This window comes from Oncorhynchus kisutch, linkage group LG11 (genome assembly GCF_002021735.2).
Source record: "Oncorhynchus kisutch isolate 150728-3 linkage group LG11, Okis_V2, whole genome shotgun sequence".
In the NCBI taxonomy this organism is placed as follows: Eukaryota; Metazoa; Chordata; class Actinopteri; order Salmoniformes; family Salmonidae; genus Oncorhynchus; species Oncorhynchus kisutch.
In genome coordinates, this window is record NC_034184.2 from 24,751,526 (window position 1) to 24,771,294 (window position 19,769).

The 19,769-nt window shown below is 42.1% G+C and overlaps 1 protein-coding gene across 1 annotated transcript in view; it reads right to left on the reverse strand.

Moving 5' to 3' along the window:
- crtac1b (cartilage acidic protein 1b) overlaps positions 1-16,999 on the reverse strand; it is a 52,905-nt gene extending 35,906 nt beyond the window's left edge. The window contains exons 1-4 of the mRNA XM_020494190.2: positions 16,872-16,999; positions 7,865-8,055; positions 2,696-2,892; positions 2,080-2,216 (exon numbers count right to left, since the gene is read on the reverse strand). Coding sequence (XP_020349779.1) covers positions 2,080-2,216; positions 2,696-2,892; positions 7,865-8,052 — 522 coding nt within the window. The 5' untranslated portion in view covers positions 8,053-8,055; positions 16,872-16,999. The remainder of the gene's footprint in view (positions 1-2,079; positions 2,217-2,695; positions 2,893-7,864; positions 8,056-16,871) is intronic.
- Between the last annotated feature and the right edge of the window lie 2,770 nt (positions 17,000-19,769).

Consider the following 19,769-nt stretch of genomic DNA (forward strand, 5'->3'; position numbering starts at 1 on the left):
GTATTGCATCAAATGACCTGGCCTCCACAATCACCCGACCTCAATCCAATTGAGATGGTTTGGGATGAGTTGGACCGCAGAGTGTAGGAAAAGTTGCCAACAAGTGCTAAGCATATGTGGGAACTCCTTCAAGACTGTTGGAAAAGAATTGCAGGTGAAGCTGGTTGAGAGAATGCCAAGAGTGTGCAAAGCTGTCAAGGCAAAGAGTGGCTACCTTGAAGAATCTAAAATATATGTTGATTTATTTATCACTTTTTTTGGTTACTACATGATTCCATATGTGCTATTTCATAGTTTCATGCCTTGTAGAAAATAGTACAATAAAGAAAAACCCTTGAATGACTAGGTGTTTCCAAACTTTTGACTGGTACTGTATAAATACAAAAAAACATACTGCAACATATTTTATGTTTACAAAAGTCTCTGCGACTCTGGGAATTGTGGTCTTCAAGAGCTTTTGACTGTGATTTGGTGGTCCCCTGAAAGGGGGAACAAGACAGAGTGGTTCACATCTTAGGTCTTATTACAACATTTTTCTCTGTCTTTTCCCCCTTTTTTCACACTGTCTTTCACTATAAAGTGTGTTTGGGACGTGAGTGATACAAAATTGAAGTTGATTGATCAGTTGAATTTCCTACCACATACAAATGTGCTATATCTTAATTTGATCTGTGTTGTGAAATGGAATTTCCCTGTGCAGCAGGAAATGCAAACAGTGTATACAAGGTTTAAAAGGCTTCTGAAGTTTGTCATTTACACCTAAGAAAATGTCAGACTTGATTAACAAAAGATGTATCAACCCTTACAAAAATGTAAATTAATTATAATGCAGGAATATTTTCCTGCTGTGAGAAACTGCTCAAACCAGTGGCTTTTATAACCTTGTGATGCTGCTCCAATGGGGATATAATGTATATATTATATATCATATTACAGTACAATGATGAGAAATCTCCATTACATGAGGCGGGCTCACATCCTGCTCATCAATGACTGCTGTAAACTTAACTCCAACTGTGGATGGGAGAATAAGAAGGTCCTCTCAGAAAGTATAGGAGAGGTAGATTTTTACAGCTTTATTCTCTCATCCATCTCATGAAATGAACACACACACATACACGCACGCACATGCCCATGCGCAAACACACACACAGTACACACACACAATACACACACTCAAGGAGACCACACACTCAAGGAGACTAAGAGTTTGGACCGTTGTAAAGGTATTGTCATATTAAAAGGAGATCTCTTCCTATGGGCTTGGCTCCTCTCCCATGCCCAGTCAGATGAGACTGCAGTCAGAAAATCGATTCTAATACCGTCCGTACTGTACCTCACTGGGTAACAGCTTTATCCCTCAACCTGGGGTGGGGTAGAGAGGACTGCAGTCATGATTACAGAAATATGCTGTTCTGCCTATCTCCATTTGGCCCATACACTGGCCATCTATTGCCACATTATTTTACTGTGTGTGTGTGTGTGTGTGCGTGTGTGTGTGTGTGTGTGTGTGTGTGTGTGTGTGTGTGTGTGTGTGTGTGTGTGTGCATGCGTGTGTGTGTGTGTGCATGCAAGTGCATGCATGCATGTTTGTTTAAATGTGTGTGTTTGTCTGTGTCATTGTATTTTGTGTGTATGCGTGTCTGTGTGTAGACATAATTTCTCCCCTTGTATGTCAGTCTGTAGAATGAACGAGCCCATTGTTTTGTAATTACAGCGGTGCACTGAGCAAAAGAGGAGACGGAACACCACATCTCTCTTCTAATGAACTGTCATAACACACACTGAGGAGGGCGGGACACACAGCAAGCATGAATTATGACTACGCACCTACAGTCACACAAACACACACACAAATATAAACCCCACATCATAATATGGGCTGGGAGAAGAGACACTAAACAGAAAGCCTGAGTTATTGTTGATATGCTCAAATGAGATAAGAGGTTAGTAATGGGGTGTAAAGGACAGAAACTGACATAGAAAGACAGATCTGTTTAGAGAGAGCTGTGTATAGTGAGTTCTGCAGTGCGAGTGTGTTTCTCAGTCTGAGCGCGCGTGTGTGTGTGGCTCTTGTACCTTTCGGTCTACGCAGGCTACAGATCGTCCAGCCAAGCGGTTGGCTACATCGCGGTGTTCGTTAATATCGTCGTTTAACAGATCTTCAAACCGGCCATTACGGAACTTAAAGAGCTTATCAGAGTAGGTGGCACGACCTTCAGGAGAGGAGGAGGATAGGAGAGGAGAGGAAGTGGAGGAGGAGGAGGAGGAGGAGAGGAAAGAAGAGGGGAGGGGAGAAGAAAAGAGAAAAGAAAAGAGAATATTTTAGATTTAAATGAAGATAAAACATCTAGAATCCTATACAACCATTTTGGGGGTAAATAAAGTAAAGAGAAAATGATAAAGCTGTGATATTGTAGTTTTGGCAGTCAGTCCTATAAACTCTCAGAAGATTAATAGCGACACAAAGTCCTTATCTGTTACCTGATGAAGTCTGTGATTAGAAATGTTTATCTCTGCTATATTGATCCTCCCTTCCGTGTTTGTGTCTGAAGAGAGATGAGAGGACATGATCCGTGTGTATGTGTGTGTGTACTCGTGTGTGTGTATTAGTGCATGTGCGGGTGTATGTACAGTATTAATGCTTAAACGTATGCATGCATCTCTGTGTGTGTGTGTGTGTATGCATGTCAACCTGAGAAGGCGTTGTTGGTATTGAGCACATAGATCTCCTCTCTTCCGTCTCCATCAATGTCGCAGGCTGTCACTCCGATGGCATTGCCTTGGCGATCTCTCAGAGCATAGAAAGGGGAGCTACGGTTGTCAACAGCAATGTTGACCAGTCTCTTCCTCTGCTTGTCGTACTTCAGAACCAGGTTAGGACCATTGTACCTATAAGAGACCAACAACAGAGTTAAAGGCTGCACATCATGTAAACCCTTTGACCTAGGCAATAGCAACATCAGAGTTACAGGGCACAGAGTTCCAGGGTTAACTTTAATATTTGCATAAATAATCGTTACCTTTTCATGGACATTATTCTAAAGGAAGTTTTGAGAGATCCCACTTGAAGATTTGTGAGGCATTGTTAGGGCAAATAGTACCTGATTTAAGAAGAGTTAATTGTCGCCCATAGGGCTGCACCTACAATCATCAATCAATCATGGGGGAACAACAGGGACTAATTGCCTTCTTGTAGTAGTAATTGCCTTCTTGTAGTAACTACACTGTGTGTAGTTACTACAGTAGTTATAGGCTGGATGTTATAGGTTGTCGATGTTATTTCTTAAAAGTCTATGCCGTTTGGGGGGGGGGGGGGGGGGTTCTAAGCTGACATATGGAATAGTTTTATTTAACTATTTGATTTAGAATTTTAGGACCCCTTTAGGTATCCCCCAGAAATATTAAAACAATTATTTATAATATTACGTTATTGACGTGTCTTTCTTATATCTAGGAAATATAAGAAAGCTTTGGAAATATTTGTAGTTTTTTTGACACATTTAACCCCTTATTTTTATAGGCCCATGACACCATCATGTTTGTGAAAGTCTACCCTGGGGTCATATTCGTTTGTAGCCCAAACGGTTCGGACACTACAGACAAAAGTTGGCAAATTAGCGTTACGGATTTCAGACAAGTCCCGTGAGGCTTGTGGGGGTCGTAGAGCAAAACAGAAAACACCATCATATTTGTGAGAGTCTCCCCTTTCTATAGAATGGTATTAGTTTGTAGGCCAAACTGTTCAAATGCTACAGTTGTTTTTGTGAGAAGACGGATTTCCGGATGTCTGTTGGTCTGAAACAGTGCTGTAGCTCTGACACTTTCCATCGCAGATGCAGCAGTGAAACAGATGCGGAGAATTGAGACACAGCCCATGCAAAAACACAGATATCTCAAGCTTAAACCGATGGATTCTTTATGTTACTTAGATTCATTCAAATGTATTTATAAAGCCCTTTTTACATCAGATGTGACAAAGTGCTATACACACACCGGTACACATAGGCTGGATGTTATAGGCAGTAGATGTTATAGGCTGTTTGTTATAGGCTGTAGATGTTAAAGGCTGGATGCTATAGGCCATAGATGGAGCAGAGAGATGATGGGAGGTCAAACAGAGTAAACCTCTCATTTATGGACACTTATCTGACGATCAGTGCTATCCATCATCCTTGGGACGTCCCAACCCTAAAACTTAAACCTTAAATTTAACCCCTCCCCTTAACCATAACCATGACTCTTACTTTAACCATTTTAAAATTGGGTAGGGACGTCCCGTCCCAATTGGGTAGGGACGTCCCGGGGATCCCGGATAGCACATACCCTTATCTGACCTCAGGAATTCACTGACAACCTGTCTCATACTTTGACTATAGATGTGTTCTATGGAGCATAGACATACATTAAACTGTGTCTCATCTCGGCAACCCAGAACCAAATATTGCGTGAGATCTGGTTCTGGGGAGAGAGGTTGAGACTGAACTATGTCAAAATATGTGTCTATGGAATAATAATGCTGCTCAAAGATATACATGTATACAGTAGGCTATGTCCCAGTATTTTATGTCTGAGGGACAGGTTTTTTCAGCGAGGTTAAAACACCAAAAAATAAAATCTAAAACATTAAACTATGTTCATTTACAGTTTACTTTTTTATATATCTCACCATTATTTAATCTGTGTCCTCAATGTTCCCTTTAGAAAATATATGCACCTGGTTCAAATCTGGCCATTTGTCATGAATAATGAATAAAGGAGAAGAGAAGGGGATCTTCAGACAATGTGAAGGTTACCAGCCTGCTCTGATGAAAGGTTTGATGCCAAAACATCTTGTTTTTAAGAATAAAGGACCACTTCTTATTGAACCAATCACTTAACTTCAACTAGATGCCACACTTCACTAAACTATATCATAGTCATGGGATGACAGTGCTTAATTTCACCATCCCTGTCTCTGCCCCTCCCTCCACTCTCCTGTATACTGCAGTCTCGCCAAACCTCTATCAGTGTAGCGCCATCCAGCATTATCCATTCTCATGAGCACCACTTGTCGAAGACTCAGGACACCCTTATACACTTTCATCCTGTAAAACACTTTCTTTTTCATCCTTGTTCAGCCCTTCTCTCTCTTCCATTAGCTCAGAAAATGACAGATCTCTTCCCCCCTTTTCTTGTACATTTAGCTAAGTGAGTGACAGAACACTTCCTACCCTCAATCTGGTCCTCTTGGTCAGAAATGACAGATCCCCTTTCCCCCTATGTTTGGTTCAGTGAAGTAAAGATACCTTAACATAAGAGCAAGAGCTACGGACCTATTTAAACTTTAGTTAAGCAAACGATAGATCACTTTCCATTTTTCCCACCTTGTTGGGGTTATTGGAGAGATCACTATCTTGTCTTGGAATTGCTGTAATTGTCTCTTAGGTCCATAAATGGAAGAAAGCATTTTACTGCTATAAACTCCCTGATTCTCCTGTTACTGTGAGAACGAATCAATTTTCCTCTTGAAACAGAATGGGATTTCACATTTTATAACAGAGAAGACATTTTGTTATGTAATTATCTGTAATAGACATAATTTGTGATAGTACCACCTTGTATTTCACTTACTGTTGAAGCATGTCATGGTGGATTTTCTTGAGGCAGGAGTGAATTTAAACAGAATAGAGGTTGTTTTAGGTTTGTTTCTGTAATGTTACATAAAGGTTGATGTCATTTTGGCCACCCTGTGAATTTTCTATAAAACATGCCCTTGTGGAAGCAGGAATAAATGTAACAAGGTCAAACATAATTGAGAGTATATTGAATAGGCTGTTTTATAACAGTTTTGACCAGAATCATATACAGTGCCTTCAGAAAGTATTCAGACCCCTTGACTTTTTCCACATTTTGTTCCAGCCTTATTCTAAAACAGATTAAATAAAAACAAATCCTCAGCAATCTACACACAATACCCCATAAAGACAAAGCAAAAACAGGTTTTTAGAAAATGTTGCAAATTGATTAAAAAAATTATATTCCTTATTTACTACGTATTCAGAATCTTTGCTATGAGACTCAAAATTTAGCTCAGGTGCACCTGTTTCCATTGATCATCCTTGAGATGTTCCTACAACTTGATTGGAGTCGACCTGTGGTAAATTCAATTGATTGGACATGACTTGGAAAGGCACACACCTGTCTATATAAGAACCCACAGTTGACAGTGCATGTTAGAGCACAAACCAAGCCATGAGGTCAAAGGAATTGTCCGTAGAGCTCCGAGACAGGATTGTGTCGAAGCACAGATCTAGGGAAGGGTACCAAAACATTTCTGCATCATTGAAGGTCTCCACGAGCACAGTGGCATTCTTAAATGGAAGAAGTTTGAAACCACCAAGACTCTTCCTAGAGCTGGCCGCCCGGCCTAACTGAGCAATCGGAGGAGAAGGGCCTTGGTCAGGGAGGTGACCAAGAAGCCAATGGTCACTCTGACAGAGCTCTAGAGTTCATCTGTGGAGATGGGAGAACCTTCCAGAAGGACAACCATCTCTGCAGCACTTTACCCATCAGGCCTTTATGGTAGAGTGGCCAAACGGAAGCCACTCCTCAGTAAAAGGCACATGACAGCCCACTTGGAGTTTGCCAAAAGGCACCTAAAGACTCTCAGACCTCAAGAAACAAGATTTTCTGGTATGAGGAAACCAAGATTGAACTAAGGGAACTCTCATGACGTCTGGAGGAAACCTGGTACCATCCCTACGGTGAAGCATGGTGCTGGCCACATAATGTTGTGGGGATGTTCTTCAATGGCAGGGACTGGGAGACTAGCCAGGATCGAGGCAAAGATGAACGAAGCAAAGTACAGAGACATCCTTGACATCCTGCTCCAGAGTGCTCAGGACCTCAGACTGGGGTGAAGGTTCACCTTCCAACAGGACAACAACCCTAAGCTCACAGCCAAGACAATGCAAGGGTGACTTCGGGACAAGGCTCTGAATGTCCTTGAGTGGCCCAGCCAGAGCCCCGACTTGAACAGGATCAAACATCTCTGGAGAGACCTGAATATAGCTGTGCAGCAACGGGTCCCTTTCCAACGTGACAGAGCTTGAGAGGATCTGCAGAAAAGAATGGGAGAAACTCCCCAAATACAGGTGTGCCAAGCTTGTAGTGTCATACCCAAGAAGCCTCGAGGCTGTAACCGCTGCCAAAGTTGCTTTCACAAAGTACTGAGTAAAGGGTCTGAATCCTTACGTAAATGTGATATTTCAGTTTTTTATTTTTATAAATGGGTAAAAATGTGTGCCACTTTCTCAATAATTGACGCTTCTGCGTTGTGCTGTTTATTTATAATAGTTTTCAAAACCAATGACGATGTCCAGTGAAAGCATATATGCAATTTGTTTACACAACAACAGTATAGACTTGGAAACACAAACCTCTACGGGATCGGTGTCCCTATACCAGGACTGTTGAGCTAAAGTGCCCTAATGTAATTAGCATGACGTTGTAAGTAACAGCAAACTTTCCTGGACATAGACATGTCTTATATGGGCAGAAATCTTACATTTGTGTTAATCTAACTGCACTGTCCAATTTACAGTAGCTATTACAGTGAAAAATGCCATGCTATTGTTTGAGGAGAGTGTACAACAACAAAAAACTTTTATCACGGCAACTAGCTTGCTACATTCACCTCTGAAGGTAAATAAGTTATTTTGACTGGTTCTGAGAGCTTCTAACTTACTCACCTGGCTATGAACATCTCCAGATCATCCACTGCTTCCTATGTCTAACATATTCTGGATCTGACACATTCTGACTGGTTCTGACCAATTCTGACTAGTTCTGATTAGTTCTAATGACCATGTCACTCACTCACCCGGCTACAAACATCTCAAGGTCTCCATCGTTGTCTACATCGGTGACAGCCACTCCGTAGTTGAGCTGGGTGGGATTGTTGTCATAGTCCGGAGGAAGCATGGTCTCTGTGACCGCTGAGAACATGGGCTCTGACCGTTGGGCCGCAGAGAGGACAGGGAGGAATATACACACCCACAGGGACATCATCACCTGCAGACAGAATCACAACCTTAGGGATGCAAAATTTTAGCATCGTTCCTTTTCTGGAAATCAAGGTTGGAAAATTCTACATTTTCTGCATATTCCCTTCCGATTCTGGAAATCTTCTAAGCAGGACTTCTGGATAACCTTTATATTTTGGTCAAGTTAGCATAATTTTGCAACCCTCCACACCCTCAGAACAGCTGGGCAGTGAAGGTGAAAATATGACATCACATTGACATCACATTCTGGATGAAAAGTGTCTTTCTGGTTGAGAAGATTATAACCAGAACCAAACCAAATAGTCACTATTACAACCAGGTAAATACTTGTTTTTTCATAAGAAAATGTCATGGAAAAAGGTGTCAGGCATATTGTAACCAACGATGGCCACCAGATTATCACCAGTTGATCTCGCATTAAACCATCAATAAGTGCTAAATTCACCAACACATCTGATCTCATTTGCAACCATTATTGGTCACCTCATAACTGAACCCTAAAAGCTGATGTCGATGACACCTTCTGTCCTGCTTGCTACCAAGGTCTTTGAATATACAATACCAGTCAAAAGTTTGGACACACCTACTCATTCAAGGGTTTTTCTTTGTTTTTACTATTTTCTACGTTGTAGAATAATAGGTAAGGCATCAAAAATCAGAAATAACACAACCAGCTTCATGAGGAAATGCATTTCACCTGAAATGCATTTCAATTAACAGGTGTGCCTTTTCCAACAGTCTGAGCACTTGCTGGCTGCATTTCCTTCACTCTGTAGTCCAACTCATCCCAAACTATCTCAATTGGGTTGAGGTCGGGTGACTGTGGAGGCCAGGTCATCTGATGCAACACAACATCACTCTCCTTCTTGGTCAAATAGCCCTAACACAGCCTGGAGGTGTGTTTTGGGTCATTGTCCTGTTGAAAGACGGGATGGCGTATCGCTGCAGAATGCTGTGGTAAACATGCATTCATGAATTCTAAATCAATAACAGACAGGGTCACCAGCAAAGCACCCCCACACCATCACACCTCCTCCTCCATGCTTCACGGTGGGAACCACTCACGTGGAGATCCTCCGTTCACCTACTTCACGTCTCACTAAAAAACTCACATTTGGACTCATCAGACCAAAGGACAGATTTCCACTGGTCTAATGTCCATTGCGCGTGTTTCTTGGCCCAAGCAAGTCTCTTCTTATTATTGGTGTCTTTTAGTAGTGGTTTCTTTGCAGCAATTCGACCTTGAAGGCCTGATTCACGCAGTCTCCTCTGAACAGTGGATGTTGAGGCTGGTAACTCTAATGAACTTATCTAATGAACTTATCCTCTGCAACAGAGGTAACTCTGCATCTTTTTCCTGTGGTGATCCTAATTGAGAGTCAGTTTCATCATAGCACTTTATGGTTTATGTAACTGTATTTGAAGACATTTTCAAAATTCTTGACCTTCATGCCTTAAAGTAATGCTTGACTGTCAATTATCTTTACTTATTTGAGCTGTTCTTGCCATAATATGGACTTGGTCTTTTACCAAATAGGACTATCTTATGTATACCTACCCTACCTTGCCACAACACAACTGATTGGCTCAAATGCATTAAGGAAATCTATTTTAAAAATGTACTTTTAACATGGCACACCTGTTAATTGAAATGCATTCCAGGTAACTACCTCATGAAGCTGGTTGAGAGAATGCCAAGTGTGTGCAAAGCTGTCATCAAGGCAAAGGGTGGCTAGAATCTCAAATCTAAAATATATTTTAATTTGTTTAGGTGTTATTTCGTAGTTTTGATGTCTTCACTATTATTCTACAATGTAGAAAAGAGTAAAAATAAAGAAAAACCCTTGAATGAGTAGGTGTGTCCAAACTTTTGACTGGTACTGTATATTCGCCCTCTGGTGGGTATTATCATCGGAAAAACTTAGTCCTACATTTTGACCAGACAATCTAACATTAATCTATCATTACGTACAACTGAAATAATCTCTTACTGTGGCAATTTTTGTATGCATGGAAAACTTGTTGGTGTACCCTACTCTTACTATTTGATCAGTTTCCAATCTACGCAGTCCATTACCACTGTCTTTAAAAAAATGTCTGGTATGGCCATTACTTATCAAGATCTGGAGTAAAATATTCCTGGACTGTCCATATTTGAAATGTGGAACTAAATTTCGTGATTCATTTTTTAATTTTTTAATCAAAATATAATTTAGGCTAATAAAGATAAAGATGCTCCTGATGCTCGATATTTCATTGCGGGTGGGAGTAGAGAACCTAGAAGCAGCTGTCTGGTATCATAATAACTTGACACAGATCGGCTAGTTTATTCTTGTGGGCTGTAATGCGTAGCACAGCACTACATTATGCCCGTTGGTTGCAAGGCTCTCGTCTTGTCTTCATAAAAAATCATTCTGACCACTAAAAAGACAATAACAAAACAGTCTTCTACAACCTGATCATGGCGTCATAACAAGGAAATGGCAACCAGTTTTGACCGCTGGGGAAGGTCATTCCCATTGTAAATGTCAAGCACACACACACACACACATACACATATACACACTGAACCTGATGGCCTTATAAAAGCTGACAACTTGATTTACCAACTGACTGTATAAACACCAAAAGCCATCATCACAGTCCCTCAGTTCTAATGTAATACAACCATTCTCATCTCAGCACCCTGGTGCTGTGGATTCACTCACTGCTTAGTGCTTACACACACCGTTCTGCTTTGCCTCTGTCTGGGTGATATATGACTCTTTAACATCCTCCTCAACAATTCAATTTGAGATAAAACGGCATCATTGTCCCAGTAATCGGGGTAGGGTAATAGCAAGCTGTGTTTGTGTGTGTGTGTGTGTGTGTGTGTGCACATTCATGTGTACATCCGCGTGTCAGAGGAGGCTGGTGGGAGGGGCTTTAAGTGGACGGGCTCATTGTAATGGTGGAATTAAATAAATGGGACGGAGTCAAACATGAGCTTTCCATATGTTTGATACAGTTCCATTCATTCCATTCCAGCCATTACAATGAGCCCGTCCTCCTATAGCTCCTCCCACCAGCCTCCTTGGCCGTGTGTGTGTGTGGGCAGCACAGTGATAAGAGGGTAGCGTTCAGCAAAGACAGTCTTGCATTCATCGCCTCTGGGTTAATGAATGGTAGAGAAGGGAAGAGATGTGGCCGTTTCTACCCATTAGAAGCGAGCATAATGACTGATGAGTCTGAGAAATACAGGCCATTTTACAGGCCTGCTAATGCTCTGTAATAGATAAGAGGGCAGAACATATATTACAAAAGGGGAGGACAGGAAGGGATAGATGAGTAATGGAACTTTGACTGAAAAACTATAACTACACAAAATATGAAGGAAAATGTGTTATGTTTTATAGGTGCAATGTTGGTCAGTGGTTGGTGAGAAAGTTTAAGGGTATACCACTTAAATAGAAACAAACTAACAAAGTACATGTATTGATCAATTAATAATTACCCGATGCTGCACACTCCTACCCTACTACAAAGATTAAAGATGTGTCACGTTGTATAATGATAGGAGGCAGGGAACCAGGTGTGCGTAATGAGACAAGACAGTCCGGGGTTGGTGGTAATGAATCCAATTCAGTGATGCCTAGAAGGCCAGTGACGTAGACCTCCGGATCTGGTGAACAGAATGAGCAGCAGTACCGGGGGGATCCGTGGCAAGATGGCACCGACAGAGAGGGCTGTCTCGCTTCTAGTCCTTAAGAAACTTTGCAGTATTTTGTTTTACATTGTTAGCCCAGAAAATCTTAAGTGTTATTACATACAGCCGGGAAGAATTACTGGATATCAGAGTGACGTCTACTTACCAGCACAATGACCAGGAATACGACTTTCCCACCCAGGGAATTTTAGCTGATTCCAGAGGCCTTCCCAAAACAACGCCGCCGGAGAAGAGGGAGAGGCGGAGGCGCACACACCACCCGTCGCTTCCAAGTATATTACTCGCTAATGTCCAGTCCCTAGATAACAGGGTCAATGAAATCAGGGCAAGGGTTGCTTTCTAGAAAGACATCAGGGATTGTCCCATACTCTGTTTCACAGAAACATGGCTCTCTCGGGATATGCTGTCTGAGTCGGTACAGCCACCTGGATTCTCAGTGCGTTGCGCCGACAGGAATAAACATCTCCAGGAAGAAGAAGGGCTGGGGTGTATGTTTCATGATTAATGACTCATGGTGTAATTGTAACAACATACAAGAACTCAAGTCCTTTTTTTTCTTTTTCACCTGACCTAGAATTCCTCACAATCAAATGCGACCATATTATCTCCCAAGAGAATTCTCATCGATTAATGTCACAGCCTTGTATATCCCCCCTCAAGACGATACCACGACGGCCCTCAAGGAACCTCACTGGACTTTATGCAAACTGGAAACTATATATACTGAGACTGCATTTATTGTAGCTGGGGATTTTAACAAAGCATATTTGAGAACAAGGCTACCTAAATTCTATCAGTATATTGATTGCAACGATCGCGCTGGAAAAACACCTGACCACTGTTATCGTAACTTCCGTGACGCATACAATTCCCTCCCGCGCCCTCCTTTCGGCAAATCTGACCATGACTCCATTTTGCTCCTCCCTTCCTATAGGCAGAAACTCAAACAGGAAGTACCCGTGCAAAGGACTATTCAACGCTGGTCTGACAAATCGGAATCCATGCTTCAAGACTGTTTTGATCATGCGGACTGGGATATGTTCCGGGTGGCCTCAAAGAATATTATCAACGTATGCGCTGATTCGAGTGTGTTTATAAGGAAGTGTATAGGGGATGTTGTACCCACTGTGACTATTAAAACCTACCCTAACCAGAAACCATGGATAGATGGCGTCATTTTGGCAAAACTGAAAGTGTGAACCACCACATTTAACCATGGAAAGGTGATTGAGAATATGGCCGAATACAATGTAGTTATTCCCTCCGGTGGTGTCCGTGACATGGCTGGTTTTCGTTTTGAAGTCCAAGATCGTCTGTATACCCTGCCATATACGTCTCATGTCTGAGCAGACAAACTAAAACACCTTTTTTGCCCACTTTGAGGATAATACAGTGCCACCGACGAGGCCCGCTACCAAGGACAGTGGGTTATCCTTCCCCGTGGCCGATTTGAGCAAGACATTTAAACGTGTTCACCCTCGCAAGGATCCCTAGCCGCGTCCACAGAGCATGCGCAGACCCGCTGGCGGATGTGTTTATAGACATATTCAATCTCTCCCTACCCCTGTCTGCTGTCCCCACATGCTTCAAGATGGCTACCATTGTTCCTGTACCCAAGAATGCAAAGGTGACTGAACTAAATGACTATCACCCCGTAGCACTCACTTCTGTCATCATGAAGTGCTTTGAGAGACTAGTCAAGGATCATATAACCTTCACCTTAACTGTCACCCTAGATCCACTTCAATTTGCTTACCACCTAAATAGGTCAACAGATGATGCAATCGCCATCACACCGCACACTGTCCTATCCCATCTGGACAAGAGGAATACCTCTGTAAGAATGATATTCAGACTATAGCTCAGCATTCAACACCATAGTACCCTCCAAGCTCATCATTAAGCTTGAAGCCCTAGGTCTCAACCCCGCCCTGTGCAATTGGGTCCTGAACTTCCTGACAGGCCGCCCCCAGGTGGTGAATAGTAGCAAACAACATCTCCACTTTGCTGAACCTCAAAACAAGGGTGTGTGCTCAGCCCCCTCCTATAATACCTGTTCACCCATGACTGCGTGGCCATGCACGCCTCCAACTCAATCATCAAGATTGCAGACGACACAGCAGTAGCAGGCTTGATTACCAACAATGACGAGACAGCCTACAGGGAGGAGGTGAGGGACAAACTGAAATGGACAAACTGAAATGGTCCACTCACACAGACAGTGTGGTGAAGAAGGTGCAACAGTGCCTCTTCAACCTCAGGAGGCTGAAGAAATGTATCTTGTCACCTAAATCCCTCACAAACGTTTACAGATGTACAATTAGGAGCATCCGGTGAGCTGTATCACCACCTGGTATGGCAACTGAACCTCACACAACCACAAGGCTCTCCAGATGGTGGTGCGGTCTGCACACCGCATCACCGGGGGCAAACTACCTGCCCTCCAGGACACCTACAGCACACAATGTCACAGGAAGACCAAAAAGATAATCAAGGACAAAACAACCCGAGCCACTACCTATTCACCCCGCTACCATCCAGAATGCGAGGTCAGTACAGGTGCATCAAAGCTGGGACCAAGAGACTGAAAAACAGCTTCAATTTCAAGGACATCAGACTGGTAAACAGCCATCACTAGCACAGAGAGGCTGCTGCCTACATACAGACTTGAAATCATTGGCCACTTTAATAAATGTAACAGTAGTCACTTTAATAATGCCACTTTAATAATGTTTACCTGTCTTGCATTACTCATCTCATATGTACAGTATATACTGTATTTTATACTATCTATTGCAGCTTAGCTTATGCCGCTCTGTCATTGCTCATCCATATATTTGTATATTTATATATTCTTATTCCATTCCTTTGCTTAGATTTGTGTGTATTAGGTATTTGTTGTGGAATTGTTAGATATTACTTGTTAGATATTGCTGCACTGTCAGAACTAGAAGCACAAGCATTTTGCTACACTCGCAATAACATCCACTAACCATGTGTATGTGACAATAAAATTGGATTTGATTTATTATTAGATCCTTTGTTAAGCTAGCTTGGTGCTAAACCAAGACAGAGGTCTTACACAAGCTCTACTGCTGCAATGAGACAGCAGCTGCATCTCAATGGTCTAACGTGGCATCCTCTCTTCCCCTCCTTTCTTAATTTGCACTTATCCAAGAGTTGGAACTGTGTTAATCTCAACAATCTAAAAAGTATCTTTCTTCTCATTTCTCCTTCCCCTGCACGGACAACAAAATGTCTACCAAGTATTTTTGCTTTTACCAGTCCAGCTCTTTCACAACAGGAGAGGAGCAGAGAGGACAGAACGGGACCATGCTAGTACATTAGGCTTCTACGGTACTACTGTACCTCAAGGACAGATCTGAGCGGCTCCTGCCTGTTTCTCAACTACCTCGCACTGCAGTAAAACACATTACACTCTCTGGGACGTCCCTTATCACATTGCTCTCAACACCCCTCCCTACAAGAGTTTTGGAAGTTCTAAAGTACTTAGCTATGACTCATATGAAATATGTTTGTCATATATGATATATCATGGTTGTATTTGAGCTGTGAGTAACCTCAGTTACGGATATGCTGACTAAATCAAAACCCACTGTCACACAACCAACAACTCGGACATCAGTGAACAATACAGAAATATAGTCCAAAACCTGCTTTCTTTATGGAAAATAACCAAATTCTCTCCTTCAATACAATAGAATATCACTCTCAATAACGAAATAAGACGATTTGACAGATTGGAACACTGTCGTTTGAAATGGTGAGATGTTTTGGACTTTATTTATGGTGCCATAAAGAGGCCATTACAGTACAGTATGCAAACATCAGCAAGTGTTCACGCCGTGCTCAAATCTTGATAAGACTGCGACAAAGAGCCCCATGCAGCACCAGCATCTTCACTTACACAACACGCTGTATGGAGGCTCCTCTCTGTGAAGGACACCATTACTGCACCCCCCCCCCCCCCCCCCCCACACACACACACACACACACACGAGAGAGGGAGAGAGAGAGAGAGAGCCGCCATCAGTGAATTAAAACTGTTCCAGACACACTGAGTTGAGCTTAGTCATAATCATTCTGACCAATCAACAGTTTAGAGGAATGCTACTTCATCAGGAGATTTTCTGAAAAAGTGAAAAGCAGCAAGAGTCCTCATCACACACACAAACACACACCATCTTCAAATCAGAGCCAAGGCACTTATACAATCATACTAATGGCCAATTACAACACTTACTGCTCTCAAATAGGTCCAACTTGACACTCAGCACAAGCTACGAATGTATTTAAATATTTCACTGCAATTCAATCACATTATTAGCTCTGAAAAATAATTAATAACTGATTAGCTCAATATTTTATATTTTTTTAAATAATGATAATAATGAGTCACACTTTATTTGGATAGTCCATTGTAGAGGCTCTACATACCATCTGTTGATATGCTAATGTTAGGGTTAGAATGAGGGTTAGGGTTAGGGTAAAAGTTAAGGTTAGGGCTTGGATAAGGGTACGGGTTAACTTGAGGGTTAGGATAGGGGTTATAAGATGTTATTTTTCATCAACCATTAATTCATTAATGAATTAATGTAATCATTACAATAAATAAATCCATTCTAGCCTAGATACAAATGATATAGTCTGCACAGACATTACTTTCAAATCCATAATATATTATCTTGCAAATAGCCTTGGAACAACTGTTCTCCTATATCAAATATATATATCACACAAGTTAAAAGTTTTGCAGCGACTACTCCGCATCACTGAACATTACAGCATATTGCATATAGGCTACCCAATCCCGCAAACCTTTGACTTGGGTATCAACTTTATACTGTAGTCTAGTAGCCTACCTAACTAACTACCTACCTACCTACCACGAACATATTGTACAAGCTTAGAATAGAACCCATATCAACACATCATTGGCCATGCGCTCGTATGATAGAATATAACATAATATCACTGTGTTGAATGATGACGAGCTAAACTTCCACAGACGCGCTCAGAGCATCCTATCTGCGCGCCGTCCAGTTAAGTACAGTAGCCTACCGCCGCAGAACTGTCAAAAGACCCAGGGTACTCACTCGCAATCACATGGACACACCGACGCAACTATTCCTCCAGTGCCAGAAAGAGTAAGAGGGGACGAGTCAGCGAATTCTGTAGAGACAAGCCACTTCAAGTGTCTCTTGGGTACCAGACTTCTTCACCCATTTACACTAGTTAGAAAAGAAAAGCTTTATGAAATCACTAGTGTCAGATTTAAACCAATCGGCAGACATGTGCCTGAAGTTTTAGGAGGCAGCCAATGGATAGTCCGGAAAGGGAGACGTGGGCGCGTGGAGTGTAGATTTTCTCAGGTGCTCATTAAAATATTAAATGAGTTGCAGCGGCGACCGGGGACTGGGAGATGCGATGGTTATTCGGGGATGCTAAGAGGATGCTTCAATGCCTTTACATTTCATCCTCATCATGATTCATACGTGCGTACAGAATCTGTGAAACTTTTCTACTCTTTACATCTTATATACCCAAATATAGGCTATAGGTTAACCGTTTTCACCAATCAAAGCATTTTGTCTGCCCCTCATATGTAATGGCAATAATCCAAACGCAGAAAAAAACACATCCATGTGAAAATGAATTCCACTCGAATATAGGCTTCAAAACTTTTTGCAGCTCAGGTGCTATTGGTCTGTCTAGTTTGCCACTATTTCAATTAGGGAGGAATTTTATGAAATGTTACCTGCAGTAGCAATCCCATCTCAGGGTAATTTTTTTATAGATAAGAGAATCTCTCTGCTCTCAATTTGCAAGGAACATATCACAGACTGTGGGTAGAATAATAGAAACACAACATTTGCACAAGGCATAGGCTTGTACTTCAGAATGGCAGTACCCTCCAGTGAACTAAGCAATGTTACATCAAACAGTGTTATAACACTGAGTGATCCTGCTCTCTCTGCAGTCACAATTTATCTACAGAGAGCTAAGTGAGGAGATTGGAATTGAGTCGGTGCTGCTCAGACACTGATCAGACTAACACGCATACACACACACGCACATGTGTGTGTGCCTTTGCAGGTTTATTGCTGCTGGTCTGCAGTTGTATAATTCCCTGGTCATGCTCTGATGACCTAGCCTCCCTGAGACCCCCTAGCGAAATGAGATGTGTGGTGTGTGTATCTCTCTCTCTATGTGTGTGTGTGTCTGTATTCGCTCATGCATTTGTGTGTGTTTTATTGTGTGTGTGTGTGTGTGTGTGTGTTCGCGCGCTTGTGTTTGTATGCACTCCCCACTGAAATGAGACGTTCACTTCTTCAAGGACGTCTCCCACCATAATTTAAAGCCAGTGAGGTTGGGACGCTTAAAACATACAAACTACTGAGGTCATAAACTTAGTAAACCTATATACACTATATATTGTATCCAAAAGTATGTGGACACCGATTCAAATTAGTGGATTTGGCTATTTCAGCCACAACCATTGCTGACTGGTGTATAAAATCGGGCACCCAGCCATGCATTCTCCATAGACAAACATTGGCAGTAGAATGGCCTTACTGAAGAGCGCAGTGACTTTCAAAGAGACACTTTCATAGGATGGGACCTTTCCAACAAGTCAGTTTGTCAAATATCTACCCACCTAATGCTGCCCCGGTCAACTGTTTGTGCTGTTATTGTGAAGACGAAACGTATAGGAGCATCAACGGCTCAGCCGTGAAGCGGTAGGCGACACAATCTCACAGAACGGGACCACCAAGTGCTGAAGCGTAAATATCGTCTGTCCTCAGTTGCAACACTCACTACCTAGATCCAAACTGCCTCTGGAAGCAACGTCAGCACAAGAACTGTTCGTCGGGAGCTTCATGAAATTGGTTTCCATGGCTGAGCAGCCGCACACAAGTGTAAGATCACCACGTGCAATGCCAAGCGTCGGCTGGAGTGGTGTAAAGCTCGCTGCCATTGGACTCTGGAGTAGTTGAAACATGTTCTCCGGAGTGATGAACCACGCTTCACCATCTGGCAGTCCAACGGAAGAATCTGGGTTTGGCGGATGCCAGGAGAACGCTACCTGCCCCAATGCATAGTGCCAACTGTAAAGTTTGGTGGAGGAGGAATAATGGTATGGGGCTGTTTTTCATGGTTCAGGTCCTTTAGTTCCAGTGAAGGGAAATCTTAACGCTACAGCATACAATTACATTCTAGACAATTATGTGTTTCCAACTTTGTGGCAACAGTTTGGCGAAGGCCCTTTCCTGTTTCAGTATGACAATGCCCCTGTGCACAAAGCGAGATCCATACAGAAATGGTTTGTCGAGATTGGTGTGGAAGAACTTGACTGGCCTGCACAGAGCCCTGACCCCAACTCCATCGAACACCTTGGGGATGAATTGGAACGCCGACTGTGAGCCAGGCCTAATCGCCCAACATCAGTGCCCCACCTCACTGACGCTTTATTAGCTGAATGGAAGCAAGTCCCTCCAGCAATGTTCCAACATCTAGTGGAACGCTTTCCCAGAAGAGTGGAGGATGTTATAGCAGCAAATGGGGGACCAACTCCATGTTAATTCCCATGATTTTGGAATGAGATGTTCGACGAACAGGTGTCCACATACTTTTGGTCATGTAGTATACCTCTGTAATATATTGTTATACACTGTGTGTAAATCCTTATGTCTTGTCAATTAACTACCAAATAAAGAAAATTATTTGGAACATAAATAATATATAGAGCATTTTGATCGTTCCACGCTATTCTTACAGACTTGTAAAAGTAGTTTAATTTATCATTTGAAAACAGGACATTTCTGTAAAATTATGTAAGCAAAAAATATAACATCTCCAGATGGAAGTTCATTCATATTGTTTTTATCTGTTCAAAATACCTTGTAGGGTCGATATACAAGCCAACATTAAAGAATGTAAGCAAAATGTGTTGGAACTTACCTGCAGTTCAGGTTTACTCTGTGTGCTATTCC